Source organism: Myxocyprinus asiaticus, chromosome 10 (assembly GCF_019703515.2).
Source record: "Myxocyprinus asiaticus isolate MX2 ecotype Aquarium Trade chromosome 10, UBuf_Myxa_2, whole genome shotgun sequence".
In the NCBI taxonomy this organism is placed as follows: domain Eukaryota; kingdom Metazoa; phylum Chordata; class Actinopteri; order Cypriniformes; family Catostomidae; genus Myxocyprinus; species Myxocyprinus asiaticus.
Window position 1 is genome coordinate 1,764,822 of NC_059353.1, and position 14,493 is coordinate 1,779,314.

General features: G+C 37.4%; 1 protein-coding gene across 1 annotated transcript in view; it reads left to right on the forward strand.

Moving 5' to 3' along the window:
- Positions 1 to 2,582: 2,582 nt before the first annotated feature.
- Positions 2,583 to 14,493, forward strand: part of LOC127446844 (G protein-activated inward rectifier potassium channel 1-like) — an 89,849-nt gene continuing 77,938 nt past the window's right edge. Inside the window, exons 1-3 of the mRNA XM_051708132.1 lie at positions 2,583 to 2,599; positions 4,540 to 5,208; positions 9,242 to 9,458. Of these exons, the coding sequence (XP_051564092.1) occupies positions 4,546 to 5,208; positions 9,242 to 9,458 (880 nt within the window). The 5' untranslated portion in view covers positions 2,583 to 2,599; positions 4,540 to 4,545. The remainder of the gene's footprint in view (positions 2,600 to 4,539; positions 5,209 to 9,241; positions 9,459 to 14,493) is intronic.

Below are 14,493 nucleotides of genomic sequence, written 5' to 3' on the forward strand. Positions count from 1 at the left end.
TGGCGGTCAGCAACCAGCTCCTCCATCTCCTGGTGGTCAGCAACCGGTTCCTCTGCCTCCTGGCAGTCAGCAACTGGTTCCTTTGCCTCCTGGCGGTCAGCAACCGGTTCCTCCGCCTCCTGGCAGTCAGCAACCGGTTCCTCCGCCTCCTGGCAGTCAACAACCAGCTCTTCCGCCTCCTGGCAGTCAGTAACCAGTTCCTCCGCCACCTGGCAGTCAGCTGCACTAAAGAATAAGCCGTTCTTCTTTCTCCTTCTCCGGCTCTTAGAACGGGTCATCGGAGGGCTGGGGATCTGGCTGACCAAGGGTGGGAGGGTGGGAAAGTCCTCATGGGGGAGCTCTTCCTGGAGCAGAAGTTCAGGCTCCCCAAGATGGAAAATGTGGTAAACGAAATCCCAGAAGCCCAGATTCCCCAGCTTTTCCATCTCCCGCTGACTGAGAGGCTGATTGAAGCAGATGTTAAAAACCTCTTTCAAATCAGTCTTATTATTGTCCAGCTCATCCACTGCGATCAGAAATTCACAGGCAAAGTCCCTCACGCCAGCATCCCCCTGACAGACCTCGCTGATGTGGACGTTCTGGATCATAAGCTGACAGATGGAGTAAGCGCAAGTGGGAGATGGAAAAAGGAAGATGCCATCTTCTGCTGAGTCCTCTGTTGGCCAGTTCGTTCTGTCAGGAACTGTGTAGAGAGGGCAAGGACACATAGAAAGTGAGAAGAATGGGCTTTTATTTAGTACTCATAAAATAAATAAAACAAACAAATACTATCCCGAAGGGGAAAACTCAAAGGTCCAGGGCAGAACACTGCAGAACAGACTATTTTCGATGCTCTGGGCTGGAACCGACATGGGAGAACCTAACAGGGTGATAAACCACAACGAACTGGCACAAGACAAAAAACACAGTGGGGTCAAATAGAAAAGAAAATGAGGAGGGTAATAAGGAAAGCAGGTGAAGCAAATAAATTAATAATGAGGTAACAAGGAGGCGGGGTCAGGTCAAGAGACAGGAGAGCACATGGCAAACAACTTAACAAGAACCATGTGCTCACACCAAAAACAACAGACCGAACAGGAAGAGCACATGGCAATGAAGGCATCATTTGCCATGTACTCAAACAAAAAGACAAGACCAGACAAGAGTGCATGGCAAGAGACCCGAAACCGAACATGAAGCCATGAGCTCACAAAGACAAGACATGGAGCATGAGTGTCCGGATCCCGACTCAGAAACAAGACCAAACCAGATCGAAGAGTCAGGATCCAGACACCATGCTCTGAACATGAAACACAGACTAGACAGAAGAGCACAAGGCAAGGAAAACAACCAAAGCTGTGCGCACACACAGAGACATAGAACATACGTGTAAGGCTCCTGTCACCACAATAAACCTGACAAAGGTAACAGGATCCTGACAGTTTTATTATATTATAATAAATATATAATATAATTATAATGTAAAATGTGCATAACTGTTATGAAAATAATCTTTATAAAAATACAATCTTAATGGCCCTAAAAATAAAATTTCTTATTTGTTTATCTTTGGTTTTGGAGTAAAAGGACTTGGACATTTTTTTGACAGGTTTCGTGAGAATCACCATTTTATCACCATGTTAACTTCCAAAAAGTATTTCATGTCAATGCAAAATTGTATGTTATGTTATCATGAGTAACTGACTGATATGGCATGTTAATTGATATTTTTTTTTATATTTAAAATTAAATATTACATTTGATTTCAAATTAAATTTATTATTATTATTATTATTATTATTTATTTATTTATTTATTTTTTTTTTTTTTTGAGCAACCCACCAAGTGAAATCCATTGTAGGTGTAACTTGGCCAATAAACGTGAATTGAGTTTTTGATTGTGAAGTTCCGTCCTCCCCTCGTTAAAGCTACACGCCTCGGGATCCTGAGAGGAGCTTCAGTCGCCCCAGTCACTTCAAGAGAACGACACATAGGGCTGCTTCACACACTCTCATCTCTGAATGACACGACCTGACCGCTTTTACACCAATTTTTCTTTCATTCTGGAGAAAGCCCGACCACGCAGGAGCGCTACAGCTTTGGCTTTGAGTGCGGAAGATACTGTAAATGTACCTGTCTGACGCGCGTCCGAATGGATTTCAGCTTCGGTACTTTTTGTTGGACTCTCAGTGTTTGAACGTTATTGTATTTCATTTGTTGTGAAACCAGAAACCGTACGAAGTTGCATTTTATTTTATTTTTTTATTTTTTTCTGAAAGGGGAAAGCCGTCCAGATAAATGGCTCTAGTTCTCGTCTCCGTCAGTTGATGCGCGAGTCGCGTTACTCAGGGACGCACTCATCTGTTATGAGACTGATGGAAATCATCCGCAACTTTGAGCTCAAGGTTCTGAACCTCACATGAGTGAAGATACAGACTGTGTTTCAGCACCCGAGCTGACGGTCAGTGGAGAGTTTCTGATTTCATTCCCAGCGACGAAACATGGATTTGAGCAGTTTAATTTAGTTAATAAATACACGTATGTGTCCAGTTAAGCTACCGTTAGATTGAAATGATAGTACACAGGTCGAGAAGAGAAGGAACTGTATGGTGAAAGAAAGGTACGTCTATATCATCTCTTCTCTAAGAATTAGGGGAGACCGGGGCTGGTTGTCACACTGTTTTTTAACAGTGAATATTTCTCAGGGTAGGTTTGGTTTTAGGATCTGTTTCTGTATAGCCACATACCTTAAAGTCTTGAATACAAAAAGGGTAACACTTTAAAGTTTACACTTTAATGTTCCCTTTTTAAGGTATTATAAGCGGGTTCATTTATGACCAATAATTCATTAGTGCATTATTAGTGCAAATGCATTATTAATCATTGAAATTCAGTTATAACAACATACGTAAAAAGAGTGACTCATGCAATACTTGCTAAATGAGCCATTTTACCTCGCATGTTATTAATGCTTCTTAACATTTATTCAGCATTAGTAACCCATGACAATGTATCTTGTAAAGTACCTATGAAAATGGGAAATGTAAAGTGGACACATATAAAGCATTTAATAAGCAGCTGCCAACATTAGAAACCTGTACATATAGTTCAGTATGGTTTAATGGACTTCAGTCTTGTTTAGATAAAATACTGTATTCTATGAATGAGCATGAAGACCCGAAAAGTGTTTTTGTAGAGGACTTTAGATACAGTAACTACTAGGTAAAACCATTCTTTTGACATCAGTGTGGCAAGAAAAGTGACGACACAATTGAGTCAAGACATTACAATAATGAAAATAAACACAAAGTGGACTGTAGCAAAATTGCATACTCCCTCCTTTTAATCTCAATATAATAGTCAATTTTTGCTGCATTGTGACAAATCGTGAAATAGGGCATTTTTATATTTTCAACTAATATAAATATGAATAAGTGTATTTATTAATTATTCATAACATGCAAGTTAAAATGCCCTTTTTATATACGCATGTTGTTATAATTGCATATAAATAACTTATAATGCATTTGTAAAGAACCTTATTAGTCATTAATTAATCCCTTTATAAACCCTTAACAAAGGGAACGTTAAAGTAAAGTGTTACCCCAAACATTTATTGACCATTTCCATTGTTACTGCAGGATAAAAAGATACAGTTTGTTTATAGTGGGGCATGTTGTCACACTATAAGGGGGTCGTTGTCCTAATGGGAACCTGCTGTTTATGGACACTGATTTGTAAAGAATGCCTTTTTGAAATATGAATTGCTATCTAAAGTAAAATAAATAAATACATAAAAAAAAAAAAAAAAAAAAAAACTGTATTTGATATGTATTACACACTGAAAAAAGCTAACTTAAAACATGTGCCTCATGTGGTAACATCTAAAATAACTGGTTAGATTCAAGTTAAAATGTTAATAATAGTATGCATAATAATACAATGCATAAAACTGCATAAATGGAAAGGGCAACATACAAAAATATTAAACCATGGTTGTGGCCAACAGAAATTGTATTGAGTCAATTGTATAAAATCACAAAACACTAAGCATGTGACAGTTTACCCCAACCAGACATTTATGAAAAATACCCATGTCTTGAGAACACAGTTTCTCAAGAACCTTTCTTTTCAAATTTACCTTCATTATAAAGTTCACTCTTGCCTTTATGTATTCAACCATGATTTTACTATGATGTTCACTTGTTTACCCAACAACCATTGCAAAAATATGATGCTATTGGAATTTTAGTTTGAAGGCAGAATTCTAATAAATCTATTCGAATTTAAGTGGGTTTTGAACTAGGTGTTTGAAACAAACATACAAGACCACTACTAGAGAAAACGACCATTTTGTGTGATTGAACTTTTGACATTAAACCTCAGTTGCTGAGATATAGCTGTTGTGACAACTTTCCTGTGTGACAACTAGCCCCAGTCTCCCTTCTGTGGTTTTGTCATTTCTCATAACATCTGAAACCAGTGCAAAAGGTGGAAAAAAGGTTTAGTGCACTGCTTAAATATCAGACATTGAGCTGATTTTTACTGCTGTCTCTGTAGGTGAAAATGTCTGCGCTCCGGAAGAAATTAGGAAGCGACTATCAGGTAGTGACCACTACATCGTCCAGCCATCTGAAGGACAAGAGGCGGAAACGACAGCGATTCGTGGACAAAAATGGCCGCTGTAATGTCCAACATGGAAACCTGGGTGGAGAGACCAGCAGATATCTGTCTGACTTATTCACAACGTTAGTAGATCTTAAATGGCGCTGGAACCTGTTCATATTCATTCTCACCTACACGGTGGCCTGGTTATTCATGGCCTCAATGTGGTGGGTCATTGCATACATCAGAGGAGACCTTAACCGAGCCCATGATGAGAAGTACACGCCGTGTGTGGCCAACGTCTATAACTTCCCCTCTGCATTCCTCTTCTTCATTGAGACAGAAGCCACCATTGGTTACGGCCACAGATACATCACTGATAAATGTCCAGAAGGAATTATTCTGTTCCTCTTTCAGTCCATCCTGGGCTCCATAGTGGATGCCTTTTTAATAGGCTGTATGTTTATTAAGATGTCTCAACCCAAGAAGAGGGCAGAGACTCTGATGTTCAGTGAAAATGCTGCAATCTCCACACGGGATGGAAAACTCACTCTGATGTTTAGGGTTGGCAATCTGCGTAACAGCCACATGGTCTCGGCCCAGATCCGCTGTAAATTACTCAAGGTAGGGGCCTGCCTTTGATAACACTCATTTATAAACTTTCAACAATACTAATGTTAATAAATAAAAGACCATCTACTATTCTATTCAGAATACTTTTCTACAGTATTTTTCTAAAAAAGTTACTAACAGATAAATTAAATAGAATAGAGCTTAGTGTTCTATTCTATTTGCAATTAATTGTCGCACAGACTAGTCAACAAAAGTAGTCGACACTAATGCGTCGCTAACTTCGTGATTTATAAAACGCGTCTGTATGAAAGTGCAGTAGGTGTGAAACCCGCACTGAAAAGGTGCAGTGGCTCAAATGTAGGCTGTGATGTTCTGTCAGACAATAAAAGATGCACACAAAAATGCACTTCAAAATGGTGTTTGTTTGTCTGCAGTTCTGGCTTCAAATGTAAATTAATTCTGATCAGTGAGCCCAACTTGCATTAACTGACAGTTTGCACTTTGACTTTTACCTGCTGTTCGTGCTCAAGTTCATTAGACACGTTATGAATGCCTCTAGTTTTTCTGTATCAGAGGCACTTAGGTTTTTATTACGAAAGCCTTATTTCTAAATATCTAATCTATAAGCCTCATTTCTAATCTTCATTTGTTTTAACAATCTACACACCAAGTAAAAAAAATAAAAAATAAATAAAAACACTGTCTCACGTTTATCAAGTGTTGAAACTTTGCTTTGTTAAAAACAAACCTGGAATCATGAAACCCAACTCAGGTGTTTCGAGATGTGTTTAAAAAAAAGAAAGTTATTTTTAACATTACTCAGTGATCCCACAATGGCGTTTTATTGCCACGTAAAAAAAAAAAAAAAAAAAATGTTTTGATAATAAAGTCGGGATATTTTGCGAATAAAGTAAAAATTACGAGAATTAAGTTGAAGCATTATATGTTTAAAGTTGTAATAGTTTGAGAATAAAATCGTAGCATTATGATATTAAATTTCATTTGAGAATAAAGTCAAAATTATTAGAATAAAGTCGTAGCACTTTGAGATTATAGTCATAATATTTTGAGAATAAAGTAAAAAATTATGAGAATAAAGTTGTAGCATGGTGAGAATAAAGTAGAAATATTATAGAAAAAAAAATCTCAATTTAGCAAAAGAGAAATCCTTGGTCTTTTGGTGCATCAGCACAGAGTTATTTACCCTTGTATGACCTTTGGGACATTTTTGTCTTTTTCATTTTTTTTTTGGATCATTTTGGCTGTTAATGCCAACGGCATTCATTTTGCCAAAGGTGTGTATCTTTTGGGGAATTTTGATATTTCAACCTCAGTTCCTATAATACATCTATAATACACTGTGCACACAAAAGTTACACTCAGGACATTAAGGAAAATATGTCCCCATTGAAACCAATTACAACTGCAATATTTGATCCCAGTGCCGTTAAAGCATAAAATCGTGAATTCTATGATATTATGCTTTCATTCCAGAGCCCTGGCTTCAAAATTTAAATGTTTTATATTTTTCACCAGATGGCACCATTTTTTTCCTCATGTTTAGCTTATGGAGCAAATACATGCTTTTTTCCTATTTTCTGTAGAGCACTGAAGGCCAACTGAATAAATGATGCAGCTAAAATTGTGTTGGTATGGATGTCAGAGTGTGTTTGTGTGTATTGTTATGAATTTCAAGTCTAGGGTAGAGTCCGCAACAAATGATAAATTAACAAAATTAAATAACTAAAATAAAGATAAATAATAATGGAGAGAATCGGGATGTTTCCAATCTCCTGCCCCAGAAGTCAATCACACAACAACCCAGTTAAGTCAAAAAGAATGTTTAATTTAACAATTATAGGAACATTAACTTCAAGGGAGAGCAAGGTCAACACAACAAACAAGTGATTTTAACTACCTCAGGGATTAAGTAAAATAACCTATAAAAACACAAGAAACATAGGACTTACCTAACTCCCTGACTAAACATAAACAGCAAATAACATGGAATATAAAAGAACTGGCAGCCTCCCCCTACGGTCCCTCTACCAAAAAAATTTTATTTACAAAATAAAGCTAAAGAACAATAACTTTAACACAACACCACCGTTTAGATTGTCTCTCTGACTGTAACACACTATAAAGCAGACTAACACAGGTATTTTAAACAGAACACACAGTTCAGCACACAAACACCTCTGGGGACAGGCCACACCCCAATGAAAGGAAGTCTCTCTCTCCTTCAGTGTAAGCAGCACCAGCTTTATCTCCCCTCTTTACCATCAGCAGCCAATCCAGCAAACACAAGTTGATTGAGCACAGCTGATGTTAATAAAGTACCTATCAACAAAGTGAAAGGGAAAATGGAGCAGAGAAAGGGAGAAAACACACACACACCAATACCATACACACATGTATAATAAAATGCATCTGGGACGTAACAGTACCGAGAAATTTGTGTGTGTGTGTGTGTGTGTGTGTGTGTGTAAAAAACAACGGTGGCATTATGTAAACAAACTGGCATTTAAAGGGTTAAAATCCTGAAAATAAATTAATATTTGGTCGTTATGATCAGGACTGATGTTGGTTCAAAAAAATTAACTCATTGAAAGTGGAAAATAATATGAATATAAAATATTATTATGGCAGTTTTTTGACGCAGACATTTTTGTCCTCTAAGGACCTCTGAGTAACCTTTTTTTATTGACGCACAAGGGTTAAGTATCCGGACTCTGCAGCGGTTATATAGGAAATTTAATTTATTCAGCAGAAAGAACCAGACAGATTCACGCAGTCCTGCTCGGTGTTGTTATTGGGTTTTCCTCTCTAAACAATACTGTAACTGATGGGATGTTACCACATACAATAACTTGATATGGACTTTACAGTTGGAATTCACAGCAGTTCCAATTATTTTTCGCTTTACTTGAGTGTGAGTCTATATTTCGCGCCTCCCTTTGTCAGGCACCCATATGTTTGAAAACTAGTTAAGAGTTAAGTGCTCTATTCTATTCAGACTATTATTCTTCGGTATTATTCTTGAACAGTTACTACCAGTTGAAAAGAATAGAATAAAATAGAATAGAATATGGTCAAGTGTTTTTATCAGAATACTATTCTAAAGTATTTTTCTAAAACAGTAACTAAGTATAGCAAAACAGTATTCTAATCTATTTTATTCTACTCTGTTTAAACTATGGCTACGTTCACACAGTCAGTATTTGGGATTGACAACCACATTTACTTACAGGTGTGAGTCTGGAAATGTCCTGTTCATACAAAAGCTTACAGTAGCAGCTGGAATACTGTTTGTATGAATGAACAACCGAAGTCAAGCCAATATTCTAACACCTGTAACCATAGTGACAGTAACTAAAGTACATATCAAACATGGTGATGTCCTTAACAGCAGCATGTCTTTTCACAACTGATGCTGCGTTATTAAATAAATTGAGGTGCGAGTTCATCCATCAGCTGCTTTGCATGCTTTTTAACTAAGTGCAGAGAGCAGCATTTGTGTTGCGCAAACAGCTCTGGTAAAAGACAGTGGACTGTTATTCTAAGAACGTGTTTGACGGGCGGCTTTCTTGTGCACTGTCTCCGTCTTTGTATCACTGAACGCGTTTACATCCGCTCCTATCACGAACGTCGACGAGGAGAATATGGTGGACGCCACGAATAGGGCCTCCCAGGTAAGCCCGTGCATTAATGCGCCCCTGGCCATGACAACGTAATGCTGTTAACTCTTTAATCCCGCTGAAATTATTATTTAAACAACTTTATAGCTCATATAAAACAAAAGTTTTAACAGAATAATTCATGTAAATGCTTTTATAAAATTATACGGTTCACATATCTGCCTTTAAACCAAGGAGGGACGAGTCAAAATTAATTTTTGTAATAATCAACATTATGCCACAAATACTGTTGATTTACAGTAGCTTAACTTCTACTAAACCTGGAATATTCATTGAATTTGCTTTCCTACCTGCCTGTGCTCTGCTGATTGACTGAATGGCTCATTTCACAGTACAGTGTGTAAAGCAATTTTTATGCACCATCTCTCCTGTTCTCGCTCTTGCAGTCCCGGCAGACGCCCGAGGGTGAGTTCCTACCTCTGGATCAGCTGGAGTTGGATGTGGGCTTTAGCACCGGAGCAGACCAGCTCTTCCTCGTGTCACCGCTCACGATCTGTCATGTGATCGACATCAAGAGCCCCTTCTACGAGCTCTCGCAGCAGTCCATGCAGACAGAGCAGTTTGAAATAGTAGTGATTTTGGAGGGTATAGTCGAAACGACCGGTGAGTTATCTTATCTGCTTTTTTAACCCTCTGGGGATACAAAATGATGTGAAACCCATCCTGATCACTCATTCATACAAAACAATATAGTCATTTAACTTTTGTAAGACACTTTTAGTGTTAGAAAGGCCATATGCGAGGAGGCGTGGATGATCATGAATATTGATGTGATTCACACCTGAGGAGACAAAGACCCCTCCCCTGAGAGAGAATGAATATGAGGAGACTTAACTTTTATTCACAAAATCATGTTTAAGTTAAAAGAAGTAGTCTGACTATACATTTTCTTTACATAAAGACTTTACTTAAAAACTTTAGACCTACACTACCGTTTAAAAGTTTTAGATTGGTAAGATTTTTTAATGTTTTTAAAAGAAGTCTCTTCTGCTCACCAAGGCTGCATTTATTTGATCTAAAATACAGCAAAAACAATGATACTGTGAAATATTTTTTACAGTTTAAAATAACTGTCTTCTATTTGAATATATTGTAAAATGCAATTTATTCCTGTGATCAAAGCTAAATTTTCAGCATCATTACTGCAGTCTTCAGTGTCACATGATCCTTCAGAAATCATTCTAATATGCTGATTTTCTAATATGGGCATATTTATAACACATTTTACACATTTACACCCGAACAGATATTTGCAAGCACAAGCTTTGTTGATGATAATGAGGCAGCATAAACACTAGTTAAAATAAAATCTAAACATTCATATTGTTTTTATATCATATTACATATCATATTTATATCATACAGCATACAATTTAAATACCTGCTTTAGCCGAAACAACATTTAAATGAAACTAAATCTTGCCAATTAGGACATATTTTAAATTTCAATACTTTGAATACTGGCTAGTAAGTCTGGAAATAGTCCAGCTAGTAAAATATGTCCATGTTTATATAAAATAGCATGTCAACTAATGTACGTAAAACTAAATGACTTACTCATCCGGAATTGTATCCTCAGCTGGATCAAATCGCTCTTCAAAATGTAAACATTCATCGTCGGAGTCCCGCTCTTCTTCTGAGGAAAATGTGAACTCTTCGTCATTATCCAGGACCATCTGTAGTGCTTTCTCACATGTGTAGCGTGCAATCTTCCAAACGCGCAGGAAAGTGAATGAATCTGATGATGAAACTTGATGTTTTTTAAGGCATTGTTGTGGGGGCATTTACCATTTGCATATTTGTATTGATCGCCTCAGCACATTACCGTATGAAAAGCGCGCTCTGCTGGTGGGTGGGATCACATTAGCGATAATGAGCTGAGCCAGGAGAAACTGTACATCGCTTTGTTTCATACAGATTACATTGCAGGAGAATATTTGTTTTAAATTTGAATAGTTTCAGTTCATTTTTGTGACGTGTTTCAGAAAGATGCTCGCGGAGACAGAGACGGCTGAAAGTGCACCCTGTTTATTTTCTTTATTTTACAAAAGCACAAAGTTTTGTTGTTATTGTGAGTGTACACAAATAAAAGTAGAACCTTTATAGTTTCTAATGATGTCTTACACTTATCTGTATGCCCAAAAATGACGGAGTATTTTAAGTTGTTTCCGCTGTTATGCAGAAAAAATCCAGCACGTCCGTCGACCCCAGAGGGTTAAAGCATGCATTGTTTAACACCTGAATTGCTAGACAAAGCAGGTTAACTTAGCTGCATGGTGGAAGCGATTCTGTTCGAACTTTTTCATTTTGAGGACTTCCAGATCCTGTTGACAGGTGTTACTAAAAACAGGAGGCATGTGACGTCTCATTGGCCTTTAAGTGCACATAATTGATTGTATTTTATTGATCAGTAATAAAGTGTAACTGTAAACATGCTGTTTTGGGATGGTTGTGAAAGCAGTCTGGTGTAACTGTGTATCTCTTATGATGAAAAACAGGATAACATTTAAAAGGGGTCAGAAGGTCACATGGTTGGAATACAAAGTGGCACCTTCTATCACACTGTTTTTTGGATACACACTAGACTTGCCACGGTGTACGGTGTTAGCAGTTTTACACAGTAAAAGGGACAACACCAGTGTGAAATTTTATACTGGGTAAAAGGGGGAAACATTATGAATAGAACTTCATATATAAATACAATATCCTAATGAATAGAATAATCTGAAATAATGTATAGTTGCCTAACGAAGATAAATTAACCTACATTAACGCATTGAAAGCCAGATTTTCTGTTCCGACAAATGAAATTACACAGGCAGCAAAGCACGTGCACTGAAAGAAGACATTATCTGTAATTGACAGGAACAACTGTGCGAGGTCAGAGGGGCAGCAAAAAATTCAGCATGTCACGACCCAATTACACAACGCATTTAAGTGTGTAAAATAAATAATAATACAGTGAACTGAACACCACAGAGGTATCAATTTAGCTGCATTTAGAAGCCAAGAATCATTATCACAATGACCCAACGCTTGATTCCCCCAAAAAATGTGACATCTCCCATGTGGCAATACTTCGGGTTTACACCCAACGAACACGGAGAACCCGAAAAACACAGATGAAGCCACTTACAGAATTTGTGCAAAAAAGTTTTTAGCTAGAGGGAATACATCGAATTTATTCACACATCTTCGAAGTCATCACTCTGCCGAAGCGGCAAATCTGGTTCCTGTGATAAAAGGTAATTAAACGGCAACACTGAACCTGCAACAACCCTCAATCAGTGATGTACTTGCATGGAAAATGCAATACCCAACCGAAAGCCCACGATGGAGGGAATGCACTGATGCAGTTACAAGATTCGTTGCCAAAGAGATGTTGCCCTTCGACAATGTTGAAAAGCCATCTTTCAAAAAGTTGGTACACACACTTGACCCTCATTATGAGCCCCCCGGGCATACATACATGTCAATAACCTAGTTTCCATCCACTTTTCGCGCTATTTTGTTATCAACAATGTGAAAATGCGTAGAAATTTTTTTAGGACATTTGCTGTCTTCTGCCTGTTTCCATTCAAATGGCCTTTTATCGATAAAAATGATTTAGTGCAAAAGAAATCTGCCCTGAAGCCGTGTCCATACAGAAATGTGTGTTTATCGCTAATTTGCCTCCCAGATGTCCCTATTTTATTCCTCTGAAGTTTTGGTAAAATGGGGAGAGTATTGAGACAATTCATCTAAATTAGCCAGCTTACTGTCATTTTAATTTCACAAATAAATGCAATCAGAAGACGGAATTGCAATCAAAAGGGAGCAGTTGCCCTTCTGATAGGACTGTAATATTGGTCCTGATGTTGCACCAAGTAGTGGGGGAATCTTTCAGTCTTAGTATAAGGACCATCCATCCATGTGTATATGCTGTGTGCACAGCTATTAAAGAAATATTGAGGCAGTGTAATATCAGGGTTTACATATATGATACATTCCTGATATTCAATAGGCTATTTTGAAGAATCATCTAATCTAAAGCATTGCCATCACAACTGCATTATGTCCCACATATTTCTCCAGCAACTTTTAACGACCAACTGAACTTGACTGTCATCTAAAATAATTTTAAGCATCATAATGCAATTGACATTTTCTGAAGAAGATCGAGGTAAAGAGGGTTAGATTTAAAATATTTAAACGTTTTAAAATGTTCAAAAGCTTGTTTTCTGAAAGTGAACTCAGCATTGGACAAATAGTGCTGATGGTTTATTGTCTTGAAAAAAGTGTAGAACATTCTGAGAATGTCATTCAGACGACTTTTTTCATCTACAGAACAGGGTAAGGCTAATTTAAGTTTGTTTAAAGAAAAGGCATATATAGGTCTAAAAATATTATTTTTTTCATTTGGTAATTTATTTAATTTAATACAGGGAATTGTGCCGGCATTTTTTCAAAAGTGAGCTAAACAATAATTTTATAGAATTGGACTATATGTTAGTGTTTCAAAAAAGCACACTGAAGCGTTTCTCCTTGTATTGTGTATTTATTTTTAATTTAAAACATCTTTGTATGCCGTTCAGATCAATCCATAATCACGTACAATAAATTGGCTTTCAAGGATCCTATACCTTGTTGTCATGATTAACACAGGCTAACGATTGGGGCAAATTCTGTCATGTGACACTACATTTTTGCGTTAATGCCAATTTTCTCGACAAAAAGTGTTTCCAAACCAGTTTTTCGCGACATATGAAGTATCGACATAGAGTTTATGCACTAGAGTTAAACGGAAAAATATTATGTCGACACTTGTGAAATTTTAGCGATAATTTGCGTTTCCTTCAGCTTTATTTTGATGCGCTAAAACATTTTCTGCAAAAAATACTTGGATGGAAACGTAGTTAATGACAGCCATCTCCAACAAATACAATGAAGTAAGAAAAGAAGTGCAAGATTTGATTTCCACAGCACAACACTTTTCACTCACAACAGACGTGGTCGAGTGTGAATATTGTGCCGTACATGTCCATAACTTGCCATTTCATTACGAAAGAATGGAAACTTGAGTCCAGATGTCTTCAAACTAGCTTTCTCCCACAAAGCAACACCGCTGACATCTTGGCTGATGCCCTCGAAGATGCTCTGAATGTTTGGCATCTGGATATAACTAAACAGTCTGGAATAACCACAGATAATGGCGCAAATATAGTAGCTACCATACGAAAATTGGACTGGCCATGGCTGAACTGCTTCGGTCACAATTTAAACCTTTCCGTCAACAGTGCACTTAACGATGAGAGACATAGGACGGAACGTGCACTAAACATCTGCCGCTCGATCGTGGGCCTTTTCTCACACAGCTGGCACAGAAAACGGGAGCTTGCCAAATCTCAGAAGGAGCTAGGTGTACCTCAACAGTCCCTAATAACGGTAAGCTGACACACTATTTAGAATATTATTTGGGCTATTTAGACAGACTGACAGGCTTTGTAGCCTATAAATTCTGATCATCAGACCTGATAGAATGCTTATGCCGGTGTAATATAATATAATATAAAATATTAGAATAAATATAATATAATAGAATAGAATAGAACATTTGTGGGTTATAGCAGAACACAGGTTTGCTTTTAAAAAAATATTT